This window comes from Heterodontus francisci, chromosome 3 (genome assembly GCF_036365525.1).
Source record: "Heterodontus francisci isolate sHetFra1 chromosome 3, sHetFra1.hap1, whole genome shotgun sequence".
Classification (NCBI taxonomy): domain Eukaryota; kingdom Metazoa; phylum Chordata; class Chondrichthyes; order Heterodontiformes; family Heterodontidae; genus Heterodontus; species Heterodontus francisci.
This window is the reverse complement of record NC_090373.1, coordinates 77815256-77842996: the sequence shown is the minus strand read 5'-3', so window position 1 is coordinate 77842996 and position 27741 is coordinate 77815256. Positions and strand designations below refer to the sequence as shown.

The window sequence follows — 27741 nt, the reverse complement described above, 5'->3', positions numbered from 1 at the left end:
TTCGTCTTTTTTTTTTATTACTTGCAGCATTTGGTCTCAATTGCTGTAGCTTTGAGTTTAATGAATAACCATCCATGTGGAAGTTTCACAAAGTCTTTTGGAAGTTGAAGGAGACCATGTTATAGGACTGACCTGAGTTCATTTGTGTTATGTGAAGAAGGCAAGGAAACTGGTCAGTCAGGATCTTCCCCTCTAAATCCATGGGCTGGATTTTGTGGTCAGCAGCGAAGCAACGGAACTTAAAACTGACCTTTAAAAAAGCTACCCACAAAGATCTAACTATGTCCGTGCCATGGACTTCCCCTTTTCCGACATCAGTTTGTTTCTGGTGCCAAGTCAAGGGGTTCTCCAATTGCCAGCAGCCAGGGTAAGCAGTCATTCACATTGAAGTATTCTCACAGACAGCAAGCTAGGAGGTAAAAACCATTGAATGCTTTCACTTTTAACTTAAAATTTTTACAGATAGTGAAATTAATCATTGGGACATACATGTGGGATTAAGGTAGAAGCTAATATATCATAAAAGAACTTTAATAAATAGCATTTTTATTATTTAAAAAAATATGGAATTTCTTATCAGAATAGAAAAAATAAAAATCAACGAATATAAAATGACACTTTCAGGGCCAATGTTGTTGTTTATCAGTAATTCTGAACTTGGTACGCCATTCAGAAAAACCCAGTTATATCTCATGCAACAAGGTGCAACTTGTTCAAGGGTTTTTACAGTGACACTAATAATAGTCATAGAGTTTTACAGCATAGAAACAGGCCCTTCGGCCCAACGCGCCTGCGCAGACCGTCAAGTACCCGTCCAATCTAATCCCATTTTCCTGCACTTGGCCCGTAGCCTTGTATGCTATGGCTTTTCAAGTGCTCATCTAAATACTTCATAAATGTTGTGAGGGTTCCTGCCTCTACCACCCCTTCAGGCAGTGTGTTCCAGATTCCAACCACTCTCTGGGTGAAAAAATGTTTCCTCAACTCCCCTCTAAAACTCCTGCCCCTTCCCTTAAATCTATGCCCCCTGGTTATTGACCCCTCCGCTAAGGGAAAAGGTTTCTTCCTGTCTATCCTATCAATGCCCGTCATAATTTTGTAAACCTCAATCAGGTCCCCCCTCAGCCTTCTCCACTCTAAGGAAAACAGCCCTAGCCTATCTAGTCTTTCTTCCTAACTGAAATGCTCCAGCCCAGGCAGCATCCTGGTGAATCTCCTGTGCACCCTCTCCGGCAAGTTCTCATCAGTTTAGTGATTTCCATTTGATTGCAGTCTGGGGTAACTTCAGCACATCCTATGGAGAAGCATAGAATCACTGATAGCAACTTCTGCATTTCTATGTTTAACTGCACATGTGTGGACTCCAGAAATTGCTGTCAGTTTCAGAAGCGTAATGACGGTGAACATTGACAGTTTTGCCATCATTACTAATGTGAAATCAGGACCAAAGTGACTGCTGTTTACAAGATTGCCATTGTACAGATGATCTTCAGTTCAATCCTGAGAATCAATCCAATTATTTTACAGAATGGATATATGACTAATGAGACTCTCATTACTTGTGCCTGTATTGTCATCACTTTTGTATTTGAGCACTAATTAAACCAGCTTATGAGGGAGCCAATGAACACTAAATAGGTACCAGTAGGTAAATTATTCCCAATATCTTGTTTCCTTCTCGATACCCTGGGATGAATACCATTTGCCTCTGGCGATTTATTTATTTTGAGCCCTTTAAATCTTTCTATGACTTCCATGTAATTTTAGAACAATGTAATAGCAGCGAATTTTGACTTTGCCAATATCATAAAATGGACAATAACTGATCAGCTGCTGTTTCCTCTCTGAAAATTGAGGGAGATATATTGTAATAGGCAGTTGATCTGATATTCCCCATTTTACATACACTACCAATGTCATAATTGCCCTCATTGATTTTACATGGGACATCTTTGGGGAGAGCTTATTGTTTGTCTTCCCTTATAAATACTTAGAATTTACAGCACAGAACCAAGTCATTCGCCCCAACTGGTCAATATGATGTTTATACTCCACATAAGTCTCCTCCAACCCTACTTTATCTAACCTTATCTATATGTCCTTCTATTCCTTCCTCTCTCATGTAACTATCTATCTTCCCATAAATGCATCTATACTATTCACTTCAATTACTTCATGCAGTAGCAAGTTCCACAATCTAACCACTCTCTGGGTAAAACAATTTCTTCTGAATTCCTTATTAGATTTATTACTGACTATCTTTTATATTCATGGTTGCTAATTTTGGACTCCCTCACAAGTGGAACTATTTTCCCTATCAAACATCTTCATAATTATTAGGTCACCCCTCAGTCTTTTCTATAGAAAGAAGTCCCAGTCTGTTCATCCGATTCCACCCCTACCTCAGCTCCTCTGCTGCTGAAACCCTTATCCATACCTTTGTTATCTCCAGACTTGACTATTCCAGTCAAAACCCTCCACGGCCTCTCCCCTCCTGGCCAGCCTCCCACCTTGTACCCTCCGTAAACTTGAACTCATCCAAAATTCTGCTGCCAGTATCCTAACTCACATTATGTTCTGTTCACCCATCACCCAGCGTTTGCTGACCTATGTTGGCTGCTGGCCCAACAATGCCTTAAATTTAAAATTCTTATCCTTGTTTTCAAAACCCTCCACGGCCTCTCCCCTCCAGATTCCAGGTTACTTTTGAAGGTGGAATTGTTATTCTCACACTACGCCTTCTTTTTGGTGAACTCCCCTTCTTACCCAAAGTGTACCAGATAACATCACTTTGCATCTTCTAACTTTGAGTTTGGATCCAAACCTCATATATATGGTTTTTAGAGTTATTTAAGATTATTTCTCCCTATGCCATTTACCACAATATTGACAGCTACCAATGGGTTCTTATTGGTTCCAAATTAGGAAAATCTAAGCTTTCCTCAATATTTGTTATTATAAATGGAAGTAGACAGCTCAACATCCTATAGGTAATGTTTCACATGACAATTTCCCCAGAACTGCAATCTTTCTGATCTGCATTGTAGTCTCGGCTTTCCTCTCTGGTTTTCTAACTGCCTTTCCTTTTGCTATGTTAAACAGTGTTTGTTTTGCCAATGTAATTGCTTGCGTAGCTTCAACTAGTTTCATACCTCTCTTGTTTCTTTTATTAACCTTAAGTATTTCCATTCAGTATTCAGTATTCCCTTTTCTTGGCTTCCTTCAGCACTTGTATCTCTGTGATATGACAGTGCTGTTCCTGATTTGTACTGGTTTCTGGCTCCAATCCCTCACTGATCTCCCGAGCTCTGATACTAGCTTGCTCAAATCACTTAACCAGAGATGACTCAATTAGTGAATTTAATAGTGTCTGCTGGAGCTCAAAAATCTTTTGCCTGCCTTGTAAACTCCTATACCTTGCTTTCTAAACTTGTCGCACTTTGTTTAAACTTACAGACAACTTCCACAGCTCTTCACCATTTGATTGTATATGACTTTGGTCATCCCACAGCCAACACACCTCATGGTTTCCATCTTAAATATAATATATATATTGCATATTGCCTCATTTTCCTTTTGTTTTATATATATCCTGTTGCATCCTTTACATTTTACCTTTTTATCTTGACTGCTCACTTTTTTTTATCTTACTTGTCTAATGCTCCTTTTAATTATAACTGCACATTTTTTTTATGTGTATAACTGTCTGTTTTCCCTTTTATTCACTTAAGTGCTCTCTTTATATTTGTTTCTGCCTATGCTGCCTTTTTATAGCTTTATTAATCTTAATGGTCCTTTTCAATTCTTTCACTCCCTTTGTTTTACCAGCTTTTCCAGAAGTTCCACATCATGTAGTGACATTTCTGAGGTTCTGGAGTGTTTAATCTACTATTACAGATTTTTGTTTCTGACACTGATGGCTCCCAATGGAGTCAACTTCCTGCCTTAATCCTAGATATAAAGATTAACTTTAGCATCCGCTCCCCTCCCAACCTTCACATATTAGTCGGAATGCCACTGACCACATAGCTCAACAGGACTGTTTATTTTCAATAGGTATTTTGTTTATATGGGTCTTTCTGTTTTCATAAATGTTAAGAGTTTAATGCATCTCTTGCTTAATTTAATCTTGACATAGTCCCTAGCAGGTAAGCAAAAATCTACCCAGAATTAGACACTAGTTAACAAGGGCTAGATTTGCGTCTGCTATACCCCGCCTGACATTGGAAAGTATTGTATCTTGGCACTATAGTTTGGTAAATGGCACAAGAAGGCCTGCTGCTGGATTGGTACCTTTTAAAATGTCACAGAAAAAGAAACTGGGGTTATAGTTGTTCTTGAGGATGATCTTGGAGTAGTGGGTGGTTTTTGGCAGAGGAGAGTGAGGCTAAATAGTACTTGATATGGTCCAGCCAGAAATGGAGATGGATAGCTGAGCAAGTTGTGTGCCAAATATGTTCAAGTCTTCGCCTCTTGGATGTAAGGCAACAAAGATGGGACTATACGGGGGGGGCGGGGGTGGAGGGCAATCAGGATGGGAGACAATAAATATTTTGCTGGGGATGATGGCATCAAAGGAGGAGGCGAGGGAGTGGTTGGAGGGAGTGGTTGAACAAATTAATGGCTGCTGACATATCCTGGCCAATTAAGGGTCAAAGACTAGACAGCTGGGAGTTTGAAAATGCAATTGTAAGTGACTTCGGGGGAGAGTGTTTTCTAAGGACTGATGTGGAAGGTAGCAGGGTTGGAAGTGGGTAGAAGAATGTGGGTAGCAATGATAGAATAAAGTGTTTGGAGATGAGATGATGATGTTACAACCAGGTACGAAAGGGTTTAATTTTAAACACACCGTTTTTTAGCTCCCCCTTAGTGAATCCTTATTCACCAACTTCCAATTATAAGGCAAAGAAACTAAACAAACAGGTTTTCTTAGGTTTAAAGAAAAAAGGTTGAACTTTATTCAACTTCAATTCTAATTCGGTTAACGCCTAAGGATACGTGATGCGCTCACACTAGCATGCATACATGATACACACATGCAGATAGAGACAGAAAAGCACAGAAGAAATAAAGTGGAAAAGTTTGAGGCAATATCTGAAGATGGTTTTAGTTACTGTTCTTCGAGCTCGCTGTAAAGTCCTTGATTGTAGGTAGGTCTTGCTTTTCGTCAGGGTCCAGTATTCTTCTTAAACCTTGTTCGATGTAGGACACTTTTCTCTCTTGAAGTTCATGTGTCCTCAGTGGGTCCAAAGGCTTGTGAGAAAGAGATGGGAGCAGACAGGAGAGGTCTTCTCACTCCAGGAGCAAACAGTCTTTTTCAGTTCAAATTCTTTGTACAAGTCAGAAAAAACAGGTTGTCAAGCAGGCAAGTCACGTGACCAGCTGGTTTGACCACATCTGTTCGTGGATTCAGCCATCCCAGCAGTCATCTTGAAATTTGAGCTCCCTCACCTTCAGTGTCTAGTGCTCAAAGTCTATTGTGGGTTAAATTGGATAAGGGAAGTAACCCTTTTGTCTCCACAAGCATTGCCTGTTAATATGCAAATGTCTTTCAAGCCAAGGGCCTGGTAACTTTTTTTTAAACAAGTCCTTTCTTCATTTCAGCAACAGTTTTCAAATCAATGTTCATATGACAAAATTAATATGCCTCATTCTTGGCAGGTTTGGGGTCTGAAATAGAAATTGAAATCACTAACGATGAGTTGCTCAGTGCATAGGCTGAGGGAGGAAGAGAGGGAAGGTATTTCAATGAGAAACTTGGGGGTTGGTAGGAGTTCTTGTGGGAAAGTAGTAGAGAGTAAGAATTTGGAGAGGGGAGAAGGATGAAACAAAGTGAGGTATTAGAAGAGAAGGTACTAGAGGAGTAAGGGGACAGACCAAGTTGTGACTTGGTGATAAGGCCATAACAGCACCTCAGTGATCTGAGTGGCACGTATGATGAAGGGTAGAGCTGGGGGAGAGGACAAGGCGTTGTCAGCCTCTAAGCCAAGCTTCAGTCAAAGGGTAGATATGTCAGTGCAATTCTCCATAATAAGGTTGTGAATGGCAAGGGCCTTGTTCACGAGTGTACAGACATTTTGGAGAGAAATGCAGTGGGGGCAAAGATTGTTGATGCATTGAAAGATTCCAAGGGTGCAGTGGTTGAAGAGGGTTACTGAGAGAGAAAGATTGATCAGTTGAGGCTGCTGCTTGTAAGGTGGCAGAGTTAGTTGCCTTGATTAGCTGAGACAGGCACAGAGGGCTTCTGTGTTTATTCAAAGGGGATTCAAGCCAGGGGTAGCAAAATGAAAGTAGTAAGGTAGAGGAATAGTGATGGGTTGAAGTAGGGATTAAGGGGAGGGAAGCAACCAAGAGGAGAGAAATGGAATGTGCCTTTGCTGGTTGACATGACGGGTTCAAAAGGAGTCAAATGTTTAAAAAAAAAGATAGGGAGTTAGAAGTAGCAGGTTTGGGTCTGAACTAGTAGCCAAATATGGATGCGAATGGAAATGGGAATTCAAGCTACATAGACATGGCAGAGACTAGACATCTCATGTCCACAGAAGACACCTTCTCCCTTATTCCATGTGCCTCCACCAGATGGAATTGATAATTGTTGTACTCAGTACGCTAATGTTACAATATCTCATTAGACAACTGTGAGTCCACAGGTGCCAAACTTCCCTAAACTAACAACCTCACCAAACACTAAAACACTCTACAAAAAAAGACTTATAAATGGAACAGAAGTTGTCCTTTTTTTTAGTGGGTCTAACTCTTGGGGGGGGAATTTTAACTTCAAAGAGCAAGTGGGTTTGGAAGCAGGTGGTGGTTAAAAGCGCTGAAATTGACAGCACATCGGGAAGCCAGCTTCAACTCACCAACTCGCATTAACTGCAGCGTGCTCAGCAGTGTGAGAGAAAACCCCTCAGAAAAGGTGAACTGCCAGTTTAAATGAGGTCATTAACAGCTATTTTAAAAGGGTTTTTTCAACATTGGTGCATGGGTTTTTGGTACTTCCTGGAATTTGTCAGTGAACGCAAGGTAAACACACAGCAGCAATTGAGGAGACTGAAGTAATGAAAGGCAGAAAATCCCTTAAGTACTGAGATCTCATACCTGCTTCCTCGCTTAAGTGAAAGGCTTTTGCTGACAGTGCTTGTGCTGAGAATGTGTTTTTACTACTTCAGAGATGATTTCCACTACTTTGGAAGTTTGCATGTCCGATCTCCACATTCTATCTGTCATACATCAGATTAGCATAGATGCCACTTTACCTTGAACCTCAGGTGAGGACCAAGATAAGCAGGAGCAATCCCAATAGCACCAGCAGGAGCAGCAGCAGCCTTCTCCACACAGACCTGCCACTCCACAGGAGAGAGGTGATGAGCACAGCAGTGCACCTTACAGGAGGCAATTTTTTATTTTTTTTTATTTCCAAAATATACTTTATTCATAAAAACCTGTAAAAATTACATTGCCAAACAGTTTCCAAACAGCACCAAAAAATACAAACATTGCAAGGGAGATCAGTTTCCTTCAATACTGTCATGAGTTTCTTCCCAACCCTTCCGTTTCACAATTGTCATGTCAATTACAGTTTTACATTTACAGCAATTGAGAATATTAACGATACAGTTCGAGGGGTTTCCCATGGATCCAGCCCCTCAGTCCAGCTTGGTGGGGGAACCTTACACTGTGGTCCTTCCCCATTGAGCCTTTGCTGCGGCTGCCCCAAGCTTTAGTGCGTCCCTCAGCACGTAGTCCTGGACCTTGGAATGTGCCAGTCTGCAACATTCGGTGGTGGACAACTCTTTGCGCTGGAAGACCAGCAAGTTTCGGGCAGACCAAAGGGCGTCTTTCACCGAATTGATAGTCCTCCAGCAGCAGTTGATGTTTGTCTCGGTGTGCGTCCCTGGGAACAGCCCGTAGAGCACAGACTCCTGTGTTACAGAGCTGCTTGGGATGAACCTTGACAAAAACCACTGCATCTCTTTCCACACCTGCTTTGCAAAGGCACATTCCAGGAGGAGGTGGGCGGCCGTCTCTTCCCCACCACAGCCAACGCGGGGGCACTGTGCGGAGGGGGCGAGACTTCGGGTGTGCATGAAGGATCTGACGGGGAGGGCCCTTCTCACCACCAGCCAAGCTACGTCTTGGTGCTTGTTTGAAAGTTCTGGTGATGAGGCATTCCGCCAAATGACTTTGACGGTCTGCTCGGGGAACCATCCGACAGGATCCACCGTTTCCTTTTCCCGGAGGGCCTTGAGGACATTCCGTGCAGACCACTGCCTGATGGACCGGTGGTCAAAGGTGTTTTCCCGCAGAAACTGCTCCACGAAGGATAGGTGGTACGGCACGTCCCAACTGCACGGAGCGTTCCGCGGCAATGTGACCAGGCCCATCCTTCGCAACACCGGGGACAGATAGAACCTCAGCACGTAGTGACACTTGGAGTTTGCGTACTGGGGATCTACACACAGCTTGATGCAGCCGCACACGAAGGTGGTCATCAGGATGAGGGCCACGTTGGGTACATTTTTCCCGCCCTTGTCCAGAGATTTGAACATCGTGTCCCTCCGGACCCGGTCCATTTTAGATCCCCAGACGAAGCGGAAAATGGCTCGGGTGACTGCCACGGCGCAGGAGTGGGGTATGGGCCAGACCTGCGCCACGTAGAGCAACAACGTGAGCGCCTCGCACCTGATGACCAGGTTCTTACCCACAATGGAGAGAGATCGCTGCCCCCACATGCCCAACTTTTGTAGTACCTTGGCTACTCGCTCCTCCCATGTTTTGGTGCACGCCCCGGCCCTTCCGAACCATATCCCCAGCACCTTCAGGTAATCTGACCTGACGGTGAAGGGGACAAAGGATCGGTCAGCCCAGTTGCCAAAGAACATGGCCTCGCTCTTGCCGTGGTTAACTTTGGCTCCCGAGGCCAGTTCGAACTGGTCGCAGATGCTCATCAGTCTGCGTACGGACAGCACAGGAGGCAATACCCCAAACACAGTGTATATAAGCATAAGGATCTGCTTGCTCGACATGTCTGAACACCAGTGCCTCAGGAGGATCGGGGTATCCTGTCAGGTCATTGTAGACATTTTCAGCCTAATGAAAGATCAGACATGCAAACCTCCAAAGTAAAGAAATCATCTCTGAAGTAGTAAAAGCACACTCTCAGCACAAGTACTGTCAGCCAAGTGGACCTAGTGGCTATACTTCACCAGTGGCTATCAAAGTGACCACTGACGTTATTTAACATTTTTGCCTCAGGCTGAGTCCAGGGATCTTCAGGAGATATTTGCAAAATATTGTTGCAAAAAAGTTGGCCATCCACAAATGCATCACACAGGTGACCAATGTCATATTTGCCAGGGCAGGACATTTTATCAAGTTTGCCACCGTTGAGACCAGACAAAATTACCAGGCGCTGGCTTTGCAGCTCTGACTGGTTTCCCAAAAGGCACCCTCACATCTCCCAGGAGTGCTTTTGGACCATAAAGGCTTCTATTCCATCAGTGTGCAGCTTGTGTGCAACCACAAGAGGATCATCATGCAGGTATTTGCAAAATTCCCAGGGAGCTGCCATGATGTATTTAGCCTACGCCAGTCCACCCTCTCTGAGCTTTTCAGAGCTCAGGTCAGATGTATTGTAGCCGGGTAAGAAGTGGAAGTGCTCTGAGCAGAGAACCCATTTCTACTTCCACCGCCCCTTTCTCCATCTTCCCTCTCCACCCACACTCCCCTACAAGCAGTGAGCTGGAGAGTACTTTGCTGTGTATCAGTGGAGCACTGAAGGGCCAAGGCAAGGCTTTGATAAGTTCTGTTTCAGGTGGCATTTAGAGGGCTGAATTTTGTGTTGGAGGTGGGGCTTCCAGCACCAGGTTGAAAAGGCGGGGTTAATTTTCTTACGCCCATCCTCCCCTCGGAGCAATCCTCCGGTCTGTTTGTGTTAAGGTTTTAGGAGGCAGGATCCCTGTTCCTTTAAAGGGCCAATTAGAGTGCCAGCAGCACAGCAGCATCGCCAATGCCACCAGGAGTGGCAGCCACTGTCAGTACTGCAGAGCCCTCTGACCCAGGTCCAGCACTGGAACCTCAGACAAGAGGTAGGTGAGGCGGGGTCACCGGGGCCAGTCCAGAAGGCCCCGCCAAGGTGGGGCGGGAGGTGGTTTTGCAGTCCAGGGAGAGGGGGTTCCCGAGGGGTTAATTAATTTCCGGTGGGGGTCCTGTGTGGGTCACAAATTGCCCATGGCGGAAGGATCGACCCCAAGCCTGCAGGGATGGCAGGTCGTTTTACAAAGCATCCTCCCCGCTCAGTGGAGGTTCCCTCCCTCCTCCCAGCCTCTGGTAAGATCGCAATGGCAGCGGGAAGAGCCCCTAACTGGCCCTTAATAGGCCGCCTCAGGGCTTCAATTGGCCTCTGAGCAGGAAGGCCATCGTCGGCCTATCCCACCCCTGGGAAGACCGCTGGGCGACAGGCCCTCTGCCTCTTCCCCCCGGCCAGCCATCATGATACTCTATGCCCCCTTGCCTCCCATCCCACGTCGGGGGGGGGGTGAGTAAAACCCAGCCCAGAATGTACAGGCCATTGGTGTCATTGGTCTGCATCATTTAACGCTCCATGCAGGTGGCCACTCTTTCTGTGGGCAAAAACATCATCACAAAGGCCTGTGCAGTGCTTGAGATGACACCTGCAATCTCTCACCAGCTGTGCACAGTGCTGCTGGAAAGCCTGGAGTAGCTCCAAGGTTATCCTCTTTGTCAATGGCCCCTGAAGCTGAACAAAGCTTGGAGTGTCTTGTGCCCTCTGATGGGAACCCTCCACTGCTGTCTCTGTCTCCACCATCTGCTCTTGAGCATGTGATATGTGAGACACCATGTGAAAACCAACTACCTGTCTTATTGGTTCCAGGAGTGTGTATCTGAGCTGATGCATGCTCTGCATGAGTGAGTGACCTCCTCTGAGGGGTCTTTGTCCTCCTCCTGCACTACCTCCTGTGCAATGTTTGATGGGGCTTTGAGAGATGAAAGGCATGAATTAGAACTTTAAAGGTTAGAAGGTCTTAACTGAACATTCTGCACATGATCATATTTCACTGGCTGCGGTCATCAAGTTAGCATGCCTGAGTGTTGTATGCATATGGCTGTGTGATATTTAATTCTGTCACCAGGCACACTGAGACTCAGCTTATCTTGAGTGCATCCTGCTCTGTAGCTGCCAGAATCAAGATGGCTGTAGAGCCATCTCCAGCTCTCTGCCTTTTCCAGGTATTCTGTGCTCTCTTCTGCAAGGAGGGAAAGAAGTGATGTATGAGTGAAAGTAATGGAATATTCTGAATGAATGGATGGACAGCATTGCCTATTCCACCAAAATGAGCCTTACTATTATCGGCAGAACAGTATTCCTTGAGATTTGAGATATAACAACTATCATGAGCAGTAAATATGTAAGGTCAATTACCATTGAATTCATTCCGCGAAAGAAGAGGGGCCTGAAATTCTTTCTGACTTAGATCTGTCAGGCATGTGGACATGGGCTGGAAATTAGGTTAGGGCCTGGATAATGCGTTGCCAGTTTCCACAGCACCTTGTTTGAACAAACTGACTGTAACAGGGAGACAAGTAGGGCTCCTTAGGGGTCGAGGCCTGGGTTGGGGCCTTGCTTTTGAAGAATTTTTTTCAATAATTTTATTGTCCCTCTTATAAAGGGAACTCATGCGCAACCTTGTGGTATGTTTCCAGAAGTAAAGGAAACTGTAAGCTATACTCCTGAAAACTGGGAGGATGAGTTTGAAGGGTTAGTGTGCTAAGGTTGATGTTGAGGTGTATGGTTGGTGCAGCGTTTTGAATAATCTGCTGCACTAGATCTAAAGGTATGGGATGTTGACACTGAATACAAAGAATGTTCTATTCTGCCAGACTCCCCATCATTCATAAATCTTGGTAAGCACTGTATTCACAAAATGATAAGCAGGGAAATAATTTGAGTTTAGTCTGCAGTGCTATGTAGAGGAGAGAAGCACTGAATTTACAAAGCCCAAACAGCTTTATTTCTGTGATTTCAGGAATTGCGGCAGCAACAATGTGTCATCTTGACAAAGATGCACAGCTTTCTGAGCAGCAACTAAGGGTGGCGTTTGATGGGGACTCCTTTGTGCAGCAGGATGACTACGAGAAAAGTAACAAGAGTTATACGCTGTCAGATGTATTCGATGATCCTGAGTCCAAGTCATCAACACAGGTATGGTTCACTGTGAAACTAGAAGTTCTTAGTAGATGTAGTAGTTGGGTGAATGACCTAAAACAGGAACATATATAATCTGTGGCATTTTAAATTCAAAAATATTTTAAAGGAGACTTTATAAGTGCTGGCAAAGAGTCTTTCGTGTACAACACATATATCAGAAAAGCAGAGAAAGCGACAGACAATTTTCTGCCCATATTATTGGAGGATCACAGCCTCCCAATAGAAAGATAAATTCATAAAATTGGCACTCAAGTACCAACAGAATTTCCATTATGAATGAGATTATTTGTATAAGTTGTTCTATACTTGCACACCAAGGAATATAAAACTACATATTTGTTTGTGGCATGACTTAGAAGAAAATCTGCAATAATTTCTTAATAAGTTGATGAGAACATTCTTGAGACAAGTAAATTACTTTGGATTTTGTGGCTATATTATCAGTGCTCAGCAGTTTAGGTATCTCATTAGTTACAACAGTTGTTAGGACCAGGTCAAAAAGGTATCGAGGGGTCCCTTTCAGCCTTCACCTGGTGTTACTGTAACTGGATTTTATTTTTAAACACACTGTGTTTTGAGCTTGCCCTTGCTGAATCCTTGTTTACCACTTTCCAATTGTAAGGCAAAAAAATGAGCACAAATAGGCTTTCTTAGGTTTAAAGAAGAAAAGTGAAATTTGTTAAAACTTAAACTCTAATTCGGAACTCTAATGGAAGTTCGGGTTTCAGAGCTTGAACGGCAGCTGGAAACACTGTGGAGCATCTGCGAGTCTGAGAGCATCGCGGACAGCATGAATAAAGAGGTGGTCACACCGCAGCTGAAAGTACTTGAGGAAGGAAGGGAATGGGTTACCACCAGGCAGTCCAAGAGAATCAGGCAGGTAGTTCAGGAGTCCCCTGGGGTCCCGCTTGCAAATCGGTATTCCATTTGGGAGGCTGATGAGGCTGGTTCCTCCAGGGAGTGCGGACAGAGCCAAGCTTCTGGCACCACAAGCAGCCTGTCTGCACAGGAAGGGGGAAAGAGAGGAAGAGCAATAGTAATAGGGGATTCTATAGTCAGGGGAACAGATAGGCACTACTGTGGCCGTCAACGTGACTCCAGGATGGTGTGTTGCCTCCCTGGTGCCAGGGTCCGGGATGTCACTGATCGGCTGCAGGGCATCCTGAAGGTGGCGGGTGATAAGGCAGAGGTCATGGTACATGTTGGTACCAATGACATAGGTAGAAAGAGGGATGAGGTCTTGCATCAAGAATTCAGGGAGTTAGGCAGCAGACTAAAAAGCAGGACCTCTTGGGTTGTAATCTCTGGATTACTCCCAGTGCCACGTGCTAGCAAGTATAAAAATAGGAGAATAGCACAGATGAATGCGTGGCTTAAGAGTTGGTGCAGGAGGGAGGGTTTTAGATTCCTGGACCACTGGGACCGTTTCTGGGGAAGGTGGGACCTGTACAAGCGGCACAGTCTACATCTGAACCAGAGGGGGACTAACATCCTTGCTGGCGGGTTTGCTAGTGCTATTGGGAGGAGCTTAAACTAATTTGGCAGGGGGAGGGGACGCAGACTCCCAGCAGAATAGGGACACAGCTAAACACAGGAAAGCAAACAAGTCAGAGGGAATACAGCGGAAGTAAGTTTCAAGGGACTAAGACCAGGATGGAAGGCCTCTACTTTAATGCCAGGAGTATTACAGGTAAAACAAATGAGTTAAGGGAAAGGATTAACACGTGGAATTGTGATATAGTAGCCATCACAGAGACATGGTTGAGGGAGAGGCAGGATTGGCAGCTCAATATCCCGGGATATAGAATCTTCAGGCGGGACAGAGGAGGGGGTAAAAGAGGAGGGGGCATTGCAATATTAGTTAAGGAGTCAGTTACTGCAGTAAGGAGAGATGATATCTTGGAGGGGGCATCAAATGAAGCTTTCTGGGTAGAGTTTAGGAATAAAAAAGGGACAGCCACATTGCTAGGTGTTTATTATAGACCCGAGTCGAAGAGACTTAGTAGTTGGCAGGAAAAAAGACAGAGGCGCAAGGGGAGAGCCAACTGTGCAACAGCCCCAACAAACAAATTTCTCTGCAGCACCTGTGGAAGAGCCTGTCACTCCAGAATTGGCCTTTATAGCCACTCCAGGCGCTGCTTCACAAACCACTGACCACCTCCAGGCGCGTATCCATTGTCTCTCGAGATAAGGAGGCCCAAAAGAAAAGATATTATAGACCCCCAGATAGTCAGCGGGAAATTGAGGAGCAAATATGTGCACAATTCGCAGAGGTGTGTAAAAATAATAATAGGGTAATTATATTAGGTGATTTCAACTTTCCCAACATTCATTGGGATAGTCATCGTGTTAAGGACTTGGATGGAGTGGAGTTCTTAAAATGTATACAGGAGAACTTTTTAGCTCAATATGTGGAGGATCCAACAAAGGAGGGTGCAGTGCTGGATCTAATTCTGGGGAATGAAGCCGGACAGGTTGTTGATGTGTTGGTGGGGGAACATTTTGGTGATAGGACCACAACATGGTACAATTTAACCTTGTTATGGAGAAAGAAATAGATAAGTTGCAAAAAAAGGTTTTGGATTGGGGAAGAGCGAATTTTAGTAAAATAAGGCAGGATCTGGCCAAGATAGACTGGAAAGAGTTACTTGTCGGGAAATCTACAGAAGAGCAGTGGAGAGCATTCAAAAAGGAATTGGGGAGGGTACAGGCCCAACATGTTCCCTCTAGGGTAACATGTAGGAGCAACAAGCCCAGAGAACCATGGATGACCAGAAACATTCAGGGTACGATCAGAAGGAAAAGTGAGGCTTTTAGCGAATACAAGGAGAGGAAATCAACTGGAAGCATTAGTGGAGTACAGAAAGTGTAGGATGGAGCTTAAGAAAACAATTAGGAGAGCAAAGAAGGGATATGAGAAAGCTCTGGCTGGTAAAAGTAGGGAAAATCCCAAGATATTCTATAAGTATATCAATGGGAAGAGGATAACCAGGGAAAGAGTAGGACCCATTAGGGACCAATGGGGAAATCTGTGAGTGGAGCCAGAGGATATTGGTAGGGTGTTGAATGAATACTTCACATCTGTCTTCACCCAAGAGAATGAGGATGTAGCTATGGAACTCAGAGAGAGAGACTGTGAGGTTCTTGAGCAAATTGTCATAGGGAGTGACAAGGTATTGGAGGTTTTGGCAGGCTTAAAAGTGGACAAATCTCCAGGTCCGGACGATTTGTGTCCCAGGATGCGGTGGGAGGCTAGGGTGGAGATTGCAGGGGCTCTGACCCAAATTTTTATTTCCTCTCTGGCCACCGGGGACGTTCCAGAGGACTGGAGAACAGCTCATGTGGTCCCACTATTTAAGAAAGGTTGTAGAGATAAGCCAGGGAACTATAGACCAGTGAATCTCACGTCAGTGGTAGGGAAACTATTGGAGAAAATTCTGAAGGAGAGAATCTATCTCCACTTGGAGAGGCAAAATTTGATTGGGAATAGTCAGCATGGCTTTGTCAGAGGGAGGTCATGCCTAACAAATTTGATTGAATTTTTTGAGCATATGACCAGGTGTGTAGATGAGGGTAGTGCAGTTGATGTAGTTTACATGGATTTTGGTAGGGTGTTGAATGAATACTTCACATCTGTCTTCACCCAAGAGAATGAGGATGTAGATATGGAACTCAGAGAGAGAGACTGTGAGGTTCTTGAGCAAATTGTCATAGGGAGTGACAAGGTATTGGAGATTTTGGCAGGCTTAAAAGTGGACAAATCCCATGAATACATGGGAGACTTATCAAGAAAGCAAATGCACATGGGATACAGGGTAACTTGATAAGGTGGATTCAAAATTGTCTTAGCTGTAGGAGACAGAGAGTGATGACAGACGGTTGTTTTAGTGACTGGAAGCCAGTGTCTAGTGGCGTACCACAGGGATCTGTGCTGGGTCCCCTATTGTTTGTCATTTATATAAAGGACTTAGATGACTATGTGGGGGGTAGGATCAGTAAGTTCGCGGATGACACAAAGATTGACTGAGTGGTTAACAGTGAGGTTGAGTGTCTTGGGTTACAGGAAGATATAGACGGGATGGTCAAATGGGCAGAAAAGTGGCGGATGAAATTTAACGCTGAAAAGTGTGAGGTGATACACTTTGGAAGGAGTAATGTGACACGGAAGTATTCAATGAATGGCCTGACACTGGGAAGTTCTGAGGAACAACGGGACCTTAGCGTGTTTGTCCATAGATCTCTGAAGGCAGAAGGGCAGGTTAATAGGGTGGTGAAAAAGGCATATGGGACACTTGCCTTTATCAATCGAGGCAGAGATTACAAAAGCAGGCAGGTCATGTTGGAGTTGTACAGAACTTTGGTAAGGCCACAGCTGGAGCACTGTGTGCAATTCTGGTTGCCACATTATAGGAAGATTGTGCTTGCACTGGAGGGGGTGCAGAGGCGATTCACCAGGATGTTGCCTGGGATGGAACATTTAAGCTATGAAGAGAGGTTGGATAGGCTTGGGTTGTTTTCGCTGGAGAAGAGAAGACTGAGGGGTGACCTGATCGAGGTGTACAAGATTATGAGGGGCATGGACAGGGTGGATAGGGAGCAGCTGTTGCCCTTAGTTGAAGGGTCAGTTATGATGGGACACAAGTTTAAGGTGAGGGGCAGGAGATTTAAGGGGGATTTGAGGAAGAGCTTTTTTACCCAGAGGGCGGTGACGGTCTGGAATGCACTGCCTGGGAGGGTGGTAGAGGCGGGTTGCCTCACATCCTTTAAAAAGTACCTAGTTGAGCACTTGGCACGACATAACATTCAAGGCTATGGGCCAAGTGCTGGCAAATGGGATTAGGTAGACAGATCAGATGTCTTTAATGCATTGGTGCAGACTCGGCGGGCCGAAGGGCCTCTTCTGCACTGTATTATTCTGTGATTCTGTGAATTCGGTTAACATCTACGGATGCATGCCATGTCCCATGCTAGCATGCATATGTGATATGCACATACAAATAGCGACAGAAAAGAGCAGAAGAAAAAAAAGTGGAGAGGTTAGAGGCAATATCTGAAGAGTTTCTTGGCATTGTGCTTTGAGGCAACTTTCCTCTCTTGGGGTTCATGTGTCTTCAATGGAGTCCAAAGCTGGTGAGAAAGAGATGAGAGCAGATAGGAGAGAGATATTCTCAATCCAGGAGCCAGAAGCTTTCTGCCAGTTCAAAAGTCTGTGGCAAGTTCAAATTCCTGCAACAGCCAGTTAGTCATGTGGCTAAACTGGTCTGACCAGGTCTTCTGTGTATTCGGCCATCTTAGCAGTTAACCTGGAATGCAAGCTCCTCCACCCGCAATGTCTGGTAATCAAAAGTCCATTGTGGATTAAATTGGGGATGGAGTAGCCCCTTTGTCCTTTCCAAGTACTGTCTGTTGATATGTAAAAATGTCTCTCCATCCAAGGATTCATTGTGGGTTTTTTAACCAGTTCTTTCTTCACTCCAGTAACAGTTTAAAATTAATGTTCATGTTGTGAAATTAATATTCCTCATTCTTAGCAGGTGGGGGCCTGCATGACAGCTCCACACCAAGGGGAATTAAATCCAATTTAAAAAAAAGGCGCATTTCATTAAAAGGTTTGAGAGAAATTACGATACAGAAAGAAATACCATGCATTTCTCTCATTCATTTCCATTCATTCATGAAACCTAAAGCTTATTAAAATTGCCTGGCTTTTCTTGGTGCCACTATTGCTTTAATGTCCCCTTTCCATGGCTGCCTCGGGTCTTTGTGATGGTTGAGGTCATTTTTTCTTTCAGGTGAGTTAGTAGTGTGCAGGTCTATCCTGAACACTGTTGCAGTGATTTGCTGAGTCATGCAAAGGCTTTTGACTTCAGGGGATGGGTGGTTCCCTTTTCCTCTGACTGTGGGGTAAGATTCTTTGTAAAGCTCCCCTTTGTTCTCTGGGACACTTATGCCTGCAGGTAAGTGCGCCGACCCTACTGCACTCCACTGTGGCACTCCGACTAGGTGAGGCATCACCCTCACGGTTTCCCTGCCCCCTAAAGGTCTTTCTTTGTCTCTGCAGGTTCCTGTAAATGCTGTTAGCAACTCTGGTGGGGTGCTTCTAGTGTCTGCATTTACATAGGAGGATGTGGAGTCTAACTTTTCAAATTTTTCGGGGTTGGCTGACCGGACAGTAGGGGTTTTCATCTGGGATTCCTTCCGAACTTCCTTTAACCTGCCCTCTTGGTCACGTTTCCCCTTCCCTGTCTAAACTTTTGTCAGCCATGTGGCTGCCTGTCTGCTTTTGTTCTCTGCGGAGGTCCCTTACAGTTTACCAGCCCTCTGCTGGAGGGTCCTTCTAATACCACTACACGACTTTGGGGTGCAGGTTTCACTGTAGGTTGGGGTTTCCCCTCAACCTGTCACACGTGGCAACTCTTGCAGTATTCGAATAAAATCTTTGTGGAGTTTTGGCCAGTCAAACCGCTGTCTTATGCGGGCTTTGGTCTTTCATATACCGGCCCGTACAGCAACTATGGTCTCATGGGCCCTTCTTAATAGTGCTCCCTTTTACCTCTGCGGGACCACTGACTGGTGAATTACTGTCCACTCCTTGCTCTCAGGTCTGTGAGGAGAACTCCATTTCCTCATCAGTACCTCATTCTTTAAATAGCAGCAATCAGGGACTCCCTCTGCTTCACTTTCAGACTGGGCAGCCTGTGCTAACTCTCACAATACTGGGTCAGCTCGATGAGCCTCACATAGGGAAAACCCATTTAATTCATTCCCTGGGTCTCCTAACTTTCCAAAGAAAGTCTCGGAAAGGTAGACCTCATGGCCATCTGCCTGCAGTGCCAATGCAATCTCCTCTGGGGGAGCTGGTTTGATCATGGCCTCATCCACTACACATTCAGGGACTCTGCAGTGGACCATCTCCTGCCACTGCCCTGTCTCTCTGACCTCTTGCTGTCTTTCTTTCACTATTGGGGGGGCTACCACCTTCACCCCCGCCAGTTCATTAGCTAGGAGCAGGTCAAACCCATCCACAGGCAAACTAGGGACAATCCCTACAGTCACCAGTCCCAAAACTAGGTCGCTCTCCAGGTGTACCCAGTGTACAGGTACAGGCATACACTGCCCTCCAATACCATTCACTACCATTTTGGTGTTCACTGCACTCTCTGAGGGAAAGGTCAGGCCTTTTCCCAGGGGCCTTTGCCCCTGTGTCCCTGAGAATCACTGTGGGCTTGCTTGGCACACTCGAGGGGTATGGGGTTACTTTTCCTTCAGACACAAAACCCTAATAACCTTCAGGAATCCTATTAGATTTTCCTGCACGGGTCGTAGTAAGGTTCCTGGGTCGCACTCTTACTGCAGTTAAAGCCACAGCTTGTTCTGCTGTGCTTGCCATCAGGTTCTCTTCTTCACTGAGCGGGTGTGTCCTGATTAACCCTGATTTCCCTTTAGTTGCCAGCAGTCAGCTTTTAAATGCCCTGCTTTATTACAATGGAAGCACACAGGTCTTGGGTCTCACCCTTGCTCACAGCACCTTTCTTTTTGGTTAGTGGAGGGCCCCCTGTGTCTCCTGTTTTCCTTTCTCTCCCAGGATGCCTGGGCAGAGATCACCTTCCCACGCTTTGTCCTTTTCGGATTTGTGGGAGTGATTAGGAAAGGTTCTCCCCTGGGACACCGACTTATAAATTAAAGCAAACTCATCGGCCAGAATCCGCTGCTCCTCTATTGAGAGTGGGAGAGAGTTCTTTAATTCCTCTAACAAAACTACTTCCCTGAGATTCTCACAGCTGAGCTGTATTTTAAGAGCTCTCAGCCACTGGTCAAAAGCCAACTGCTTGCTTCTTTCAAACTCCAGATAAGTTTGATTCGCTTGCGTTTTGAGCATTCTAAACTTTTGGTGAAAGGCTTTGGGTAATAATTCATATGGCCCAAGGATAGCATTTTTGGTCAGTTCATAATTTGATGAACTCTCATCTGGCAACAAGGAATAAACCTCATGAGCTTTTCTAGTTATCTTGCTTTGTAGTAAAAGAGACCAGGTCTCAGCTGGCTATTTTAGCTGTCTTGCCAGTTTCTCAAAAGACTCAAAAAAGGTTTCCACATCTTCCCCATTGAATTTTGGAATTAGTTGAGCGTGTTTTGTCAAATTTGTGCCCAGCCCTGCAGTATGCTCCTCCATATTGGCCATGTTTTCATTGGGGTTACTCTGTCACCCCCTAATTAACTCAAGCCGCTTCAACTCGCTTTCTTCGGATTCTTTCTGGAATATTCTTTCTCGTTCTCTCCTCTCTCTCTCGTTCCTTCTCCTGTCTTTCTTTCTCTCTGTCCTCTCTATTTCTTCATGTTCCATCTGGAAGGCTCGCTCTCCCTCTCCTGGCTCACTCTTTTTCCTGTCTCTCCCTTCCTCTTTCTCTTTCCCTATTTTCTAATAAAATTTTCCTTTGTTCCAATTGTATCTTTCCTAACAGTATCCTATCTGGGTCTGCTTCTAACACTGCTTCTGTTTCTTCAGATTCAAGGGAAAAATGGATGGCCACCAGCCTTAGGAGTTCAGATTTCCTAGCCTTGCCACGTACAGTGATCCCACACTGCTCAGCCATTTTTCTCAACTCCTCCATAGACAGAGCTTTTAACTTATCCCATCTTGCTTCACCCTAGCTTGGAGAGCTACTAGCTTCAGTCGCAGACGTGTTAGTATTCAATCACATACAACTACAAGAAAACCTAGAGTCATAGAGTTATACAGCACAGTAACAGGCCCTTTGGCCCACTGTGTCTGTGCCGGCCATCAAGCACCTATCCTAAGCCCATTTTCCAGCACTTGGCCTGTAGCCTTGTATGCTATGGTGTTTCAAGTGCTCATCTAAATACTTTTTAAATGTTGTGAGGGTTCCTGCCTCTACCACCCCTTCAGGCAGTGTGCTCCAGATTCCAAACACACTCTGGGTGAAATTTTTTTTCCTCAAATCCTCTCTAAACTTCCTGCCCCTTACCTTAAATCTATGTCCCCTGGTTATTAACCCCTCCGCTAAGGGAAAATGTTTCTTCCTATCTATCCTATCAATGCCCCTCATAATTTTGTATACCTCAGTCAGTTCCCCCCTCAGCCTTCTCTGCTCGAAGGAAAACTACCCTAGCCTATTCAGTCTCTCTTCATAGCTGAAATGCTCCAGTCCAGGAAACATCCTGGTGAATCTCCTCTGCACTATCTCCAGTGCAATCACATTCTTCCTATCGTGTGGCGACCAGAACTGTACACAGTATTCCAGCTGTGGACTAACTAGCATTTTATACAGTACCATCATAACCTCCCTGCTCTAGTATTCTATGCCTCAGCTAATAAAGGCTAGTATCCCATATGCCTTCCTAACCACCTTATCTACCTGTGCTGCTGCCTTCAGTGATCTATGAAAAAGTACACCAAGGTCCCTCTGACCCTCTGTACTTCCTTGGGTCCTACCATCCATTGTACTTTCCCTTGCCTTGTTAGTCCTCCCAAAATGCATCGCCTCACACTTCTCAGGATTAAATTCCATTTGCCACTGCTCTGCCCATTTTACCAGCCTATCTATATCATCCTGTAATCTAAGCCTATCCTCCTCACTATTTACGACACCACTAATTTTCATGTCATTTGCGAACTTACTGATCAGACCTCCTATATTCATGTCTAAATCATTAAAGTACACTCCAAACAGCAAGGGTTCCAGCACCGATCCCTGCAGTACACCACTGGTCACTGGCTTTCAATCGCAAAAACAACCCTCAACCCATCACACTCTGCCTCCTGCCACTAAGCCAATTTTTTATCCAATTTGCCAAATTGCCCTGGATCACATGGGCACTTACCTTCTTGAACAATCTCCTTATCAAAAGCCTTACTGAAGTCCTTGTAGACTACATTAACTGCTTTACCCTCATCTACACATGTAGTCACCTCCTCGAAAAATTCAATCAAGTTTGTTAGATACGATCTCCCCCTGACAAAGCCATGCTGACTATCCTCGATTAATCCCTGCCTCTCCAAATGGAGATTAATCTTGTCCCTCAGAATTTTTTCCAATAGATTCCCTACCACTGATATTAGACTCACTGGCCTGTAATTACCTGGTTTATCCCGACTACCCTTCCTGAATAATGGCACCATTAGCTGTATTAATCTTGCTCTTTTTTTTTTGATGGGGAACAATTTGGATTCCCACTCCCAATTTCTATCCTTTGACTGTGGGTAAAATTCCAGACGCTAGCATCCACATTTCTGTTGTGACCAGGTGAGAAAAGTGTCTAGGAGTCCCTTTCAGCCTTCACCTCGTCTTACTGTAACAGGATTTTAATTTTAAACACACCGTGTTTTGAGCTCCCTCTTGGTGTGTCCTTGTTCACCGTTTTCCAACTATAAGGCAAAGAAATGAGCACAAATAGGCTTTCTTAGGTTTAAAAAAGAAAAGTGAAATTTATTAAAACTTAAACTCTATTCAATTAACCCCTACGGATACATGCCATGCCTCATGCTAGCATGCATACGCGATAGGCACATGCAAATAGAGACAGAAAAGAGAGAAAAATAAAGTAGAGAGATTTGAGGCAATATCTGAAGAGTTTCTTGTTACTGTGCTTCGAGCTCATGGTAGAGACATTGCTTGTAGGTAATTCTTGCTTTTCATTCTTCTTAAACCTTGTTCACTATAGACGACTTTTCTCTCTTGGGTTTCATGTGTCTTCAATGGAGTCAAAAGTTGATGAGAAAGAGATGAGAGCAAACAGGAGAGACATGTTCTCAATCCAGGAGCCAGAAGCTTTCTGCCAGTTCAAATCTCTGTGGCAAGTTCAAATTCCTGCAACAGCCAGTTATTCATGTCGCTAAACTGGTCTGACCAGGTCTTCTGTGCATTTGGCCATTTTAGCAGTTAACCTGGAATGCGAGCTCCTCCACCCTCAATGTTTGGTAATCAAAAGTCCATTGTGGATTAAATTGGGGATGGAGTAGCCCCTTTGTCCTTCCCAAGTATTGTCTGTTGATCTGCAAAAATGTCTCTCCAGCCAAAGATCCATTGTGGGTTTTTTAGCCAATTCTTCCTTCACTCCAGTAACAGTTTAAAATTAATGTTCATGTGGTGAAATGAATATTCCTCATTCTTGGCAGGTGGGGGCCTGCATGAGACAGCCTTGAGGTAACGCCATGGGATGATAGCCGAATTTAGCGTATTTGAACTTGCCACTCTATACTATTTGGCTGTACTTCTGAAATCTGTTTGAAGTTTAAAATAAAATAAGTATTAATTTGCTGCTGGTTACCCATGTCATGAATGAACTTGTCTGCCAGGTTAACATTTGGCTTGGTCTCAAGTAATGGACGGTCCCCTTAGTGAGTTGGAATAGTGAAAACATCTTTTCCTGTCTTAATCTGTAATGGTTCTGCTGAAGATGAAGCCCATTTAAATAGCAGTGCTTTTTGTTCATATCTCATGCCAGGATTTCAAGGTTAATACATTTATAAACCATTGTCGGTTAGCAACTGTGCTCTTATTGAGGGGTCTGAGCTCATGGCTTGATTATAAATATCTCTGTGGTCATTGAGATCAGAAACATTTTTCTATGATCAGTCATGAGGATGGATGGTCAGCTGAATTTTGCATCTAGTATAATTAATTAGATCAGAAACTGAACTGACCTCCAAGTCCAAATTTTAGGAACCATTTGAAATATTAAACAGAAAATTGTCCAATTCTAGGGATTATTAAGTAAAAGCCAAGAGATTTGTCACAAATGTTATTTTTTTCTTTCAATTTTCATTTTTGTTCATTTTCTTTCCATTCGCTGTTGAGCACTTTGGTTTTTCAGTATTTTCTACATTTTTATCAACTCATGAACCCTTGGTTTTGCTTTGACCTCTGGAGCAAGCTATGTTTTTGACAAGCTTCCAACTCATAATCACTTAGACCAAAGCTCAATTATTTGTTATTTTCTAAGTTCTATTTCTTAAGACATATTTGCTTTAATTATCGTGCAGATGTGTGAGTATCTTTTTTTAAATTTGCTCTCTTATGCATTTTGAGTTGTTTCTTCGTTATTATCTGTCACCACTCTATTTCTCTTACTTATATACTTGAGGACAACAAATGGGACCCGAAGATTGCAGTATTTTAAAATAGCTCTTTGAAGCAGAAGCATGGGTGCTTTTAAAGGATTTGTATTTGGCTGTACTTCTGAAATCTGTTTGAAGTTTAAAATAAAATAAATATTAATTTGCTGCTGGTTACCCATGTCACGAATGAACTTGTCTGCCAGGCTAATATTTGGCTTGGTCTCAAGTAATGGACGGTCCCCTTAGTGAGTTGGAATAGTGAAAACATTTTTTCCTGTCTTAATCTGTAATGGTTCTGCTGAAGATGAAGTCTCAGCAACATGTGGAGAAATGTTGTTTTTCTTTTACTAGGATAGCTATAGATTCCTTAAGGAAATGAAAGAGAAAATAGACAAGGTGCTGGTTATCACATTTAGTGGGGTGGGGGGGGGGGGTTACCTGTTCACTGGAAAACAATATATGTTATCTCAACATTGAAAATGTAGCAAAACTAGCAGAATTAAGTATTATGAACCAATTAGCCATATATTTGTGCTGGTGTAAATGCTTGAGAATAATGTGCAGGATGCTAATTATTCTCATCCAACGCGCACAGTTGCCAAGGACTATTGACATGATCTAAAAGCAGTAAGTCAAATGGCTGGATTTTATTGAGAAAACAGGTAATGGATACAACTTCTTTGGATTTTTGTAGGCATTTGATAAAGCTTCACCTTCAAAAAAAAAGTTTTAAAGAATTTTAAAGATGTTGGAATTATTGGCAAATTGGCTAGCTAGTTTGAAAACTGCCTTGGCAATGAGAAGCATAAATTTATGATAAATAGAAAAACCGCTGGGGTAAAGACTAGTAGAGTTCCTCAGAGTTTGTCTGCGTCCCTTGCTGTCTGCATATTATTCCTATATGATTTAGAATGTTTCCTACATTACAACAGTAACTACACTTCAAAAAACACTTCATAGACTGTAAAGTGCTTTGGAACGTCCTGAGGTTGTGAAAGATGCTATATTAATGCAAGTCTTTCCTTGTCTGTTATGATTTAGAGAAGAATATTTTTGTAATTTATAACATTTCGCTGATGATACCAAGACATGTGGCAGTATCTTGAATCTAAGTGAGACATACAGCATCAAAAAGATCTGGATCAATCAAACATGAGATGAAGAATAGAAAGTTGGTTTTAATGCAGATAAATGTACAGTGCTGCATTTTGGAATAGGAAACATCAAATATACAGAATGAAAGGGTGTTCTTTAGCAATGGTGGAAAAGAATTGAGATGTGATTACTGATTCTTCTAGCTGTTACTGATCATTGTCGTGATCATCGTATTCTCGTGACCAAGTTGGAGGAATTGTCTATACAGTACTAACTTATAGAAGCAGATGGTGCAGTAAAAGATTCACACAGGAATGAGATTAATTATGCCATTGAGTAGATGCATGACAAATTATTTTCAATATAGATAAATATAAAGTATCGCACATTGGTTGAAAGTGTGAGATATAAATGGGACAGAGAGACTGAGAAAGTGATGCTATGAGTAATAGTAGCAAATTACTTTCATTGTCCAGACAATGCAGTTCTTATGTTTTTGGATTTTATGTTCGATACTCTACTTGGATTCAGCATCACCATAAGTCACCATAAGTAGGCCTCACATTCCACATGGACTGGAAATATGTCTTTACCTGTTCAATATTTAGGTACACAGTAGTCAGCTCCAAGGATCAGACAGAAAGCCTTACCATTGACATACCTACATAAGCCAAAATCTCATGCACCATCAGCTTTGTCTCAGGATGAGCTCTGGACATCGTATGGGCTTTGTAGCTAGCTCTCCCCACTGATGTGTCAGCCACCTAGTTGAAGTAGTCACTACCAGAGAAAGTTCACTCTGCCACTGCTACATAGCACCAATGTAACCATCTAATAACAACCTTGTGACATACATGAATTAAAAAGTTCCATTCCATCAGCATACAGGTATTGTTGGACCACAGGAACATAATTATGCCAGTGACTGCAGAATACTACAATAACAGCCACTGTACTGGTCTGCAGCAAGGTGAAAGAAAAGACAATAACCCTCTGCATAAATTCCTGGGATACATATAGTTGGCATGTAGAACAGAAATTCTGCTTGCTGGACAGATCAGATGCAGTTCTGCTCTGTAACCCTGGGAAGGATGTCAACATTACCTACATCCAATGTGTGCTGCATAATTTTAATATTCAGAGAGGGGTACTCATTCAACCAAATGACTAGGAAGATAGCCCTGCATCCTTGGAGGAGGAGTAGAAGAAAAAGGATTATATGGACAGCTGCTCCACAGCCAGGAAGACTAGTGCATCAGTCCCTGATTGAAAGGGCTTTCATGTAAAGGCTGCATGTACTGTCCTGCATAATGGTTCTCAGGTCATCCCGATACTACACTAATCCACATACCAACATATTTAGCCTAATCCTCATTGCCTTGAATACCATCCTGTCTGTTCCTCTCTCCTCCCAACCTAAAACATTCATATGGCCTTTCTGATAATAAGTCTATACAATATGTTCCAGAGGAGGTAGAACCAGTTTATTTCTCTCTGTATGTTTACTTCTCTGTCTTACACTCCTCCTAAACGCTACTTCGGGAGAAACAGTAAGTGTGATGTTGTGCTTTTGCTCTTCAGTGGGGATCTTGTGATTCAGCTGCTATGATGCTCCTGTTTCTGTTGGGTCATGGGAAGATTCTGAAACTAGTCTCCGACCTTCACCTCATGCAGTCTTCTGAAGGAGATTTCTTGGTTTGATTAATGGATATTCACCTTAAGAGATCAATTCCTGATTGGTCTCTCCTCCTTTCATACTGTAAGTGCTAGTTGCACCTTGAGGCTGACCAGGAATCTGTGCAGGAACAGACTCTGGGCCAACACAAAGGACTGTGATCCTATCAAGCTGATATTCTACATTCCTGAGGGTAGAAGTGTCATCCTCCTACAAATTGGAGCTGAAGGCACCAGGTGACAGAATTAGCCAGAAACACTGCATCTGCTCTTGGCCTCTCTGATATCCAGGGCTCCTCTACAGATAGCTGTAAATTGGTCACTTGCTCCATAGTACTCTGCAGTTTCCTAAAATGCTCTTGCATGCCTATATGGAAAATTGAGTGGACTCCCTTATTGGTGCATGATCCATCCTGCCTGATTTCCCATTCATCACTGTGCCCTTGCAAGCCAAGGTGCAGAACCAGGAAAATCTGCATCTATACTTGAAAAGCAAAAACAGGCATGTCCCTGTTTTTAAAAGATCTCTGCATGGTGGCATTTTTAAAATATATTTGAAACTTAAAGTGAAAAAAGCTATTTATCTTCAGGTAGCTCCATTTATAATGAAAGCTGCAACATGTTGAAGGCTAGAATAGGTGACTTCAAGCTAACTTTAATACTT

At 43.7% G+C, this 27741-nt stretch overlaps 1 protein-coding gene across 1 annotated transcript in view; it reads left to right on the top strand.

The window, feature by feature from the left end:
• LOC137367116 (cytosolic 5'-nucleotidase 1A-like) overlaps positions 1 to 27741 on the top strand; it is a 128447-nt gene that overhangs the window by 14028 nt on the left and 86678 nt on the right. The window contains exon 5 of the mRNA XM_068028552.1: positions 12048 to 12223. Within this exon, the coding sequence (XP_067884653.1) occupies positions 12048 to 12223 (176 nt within the window). The remainder of the gene's footprint in view (positions 1 to 12047; positions 12224 to 27741) is intronic.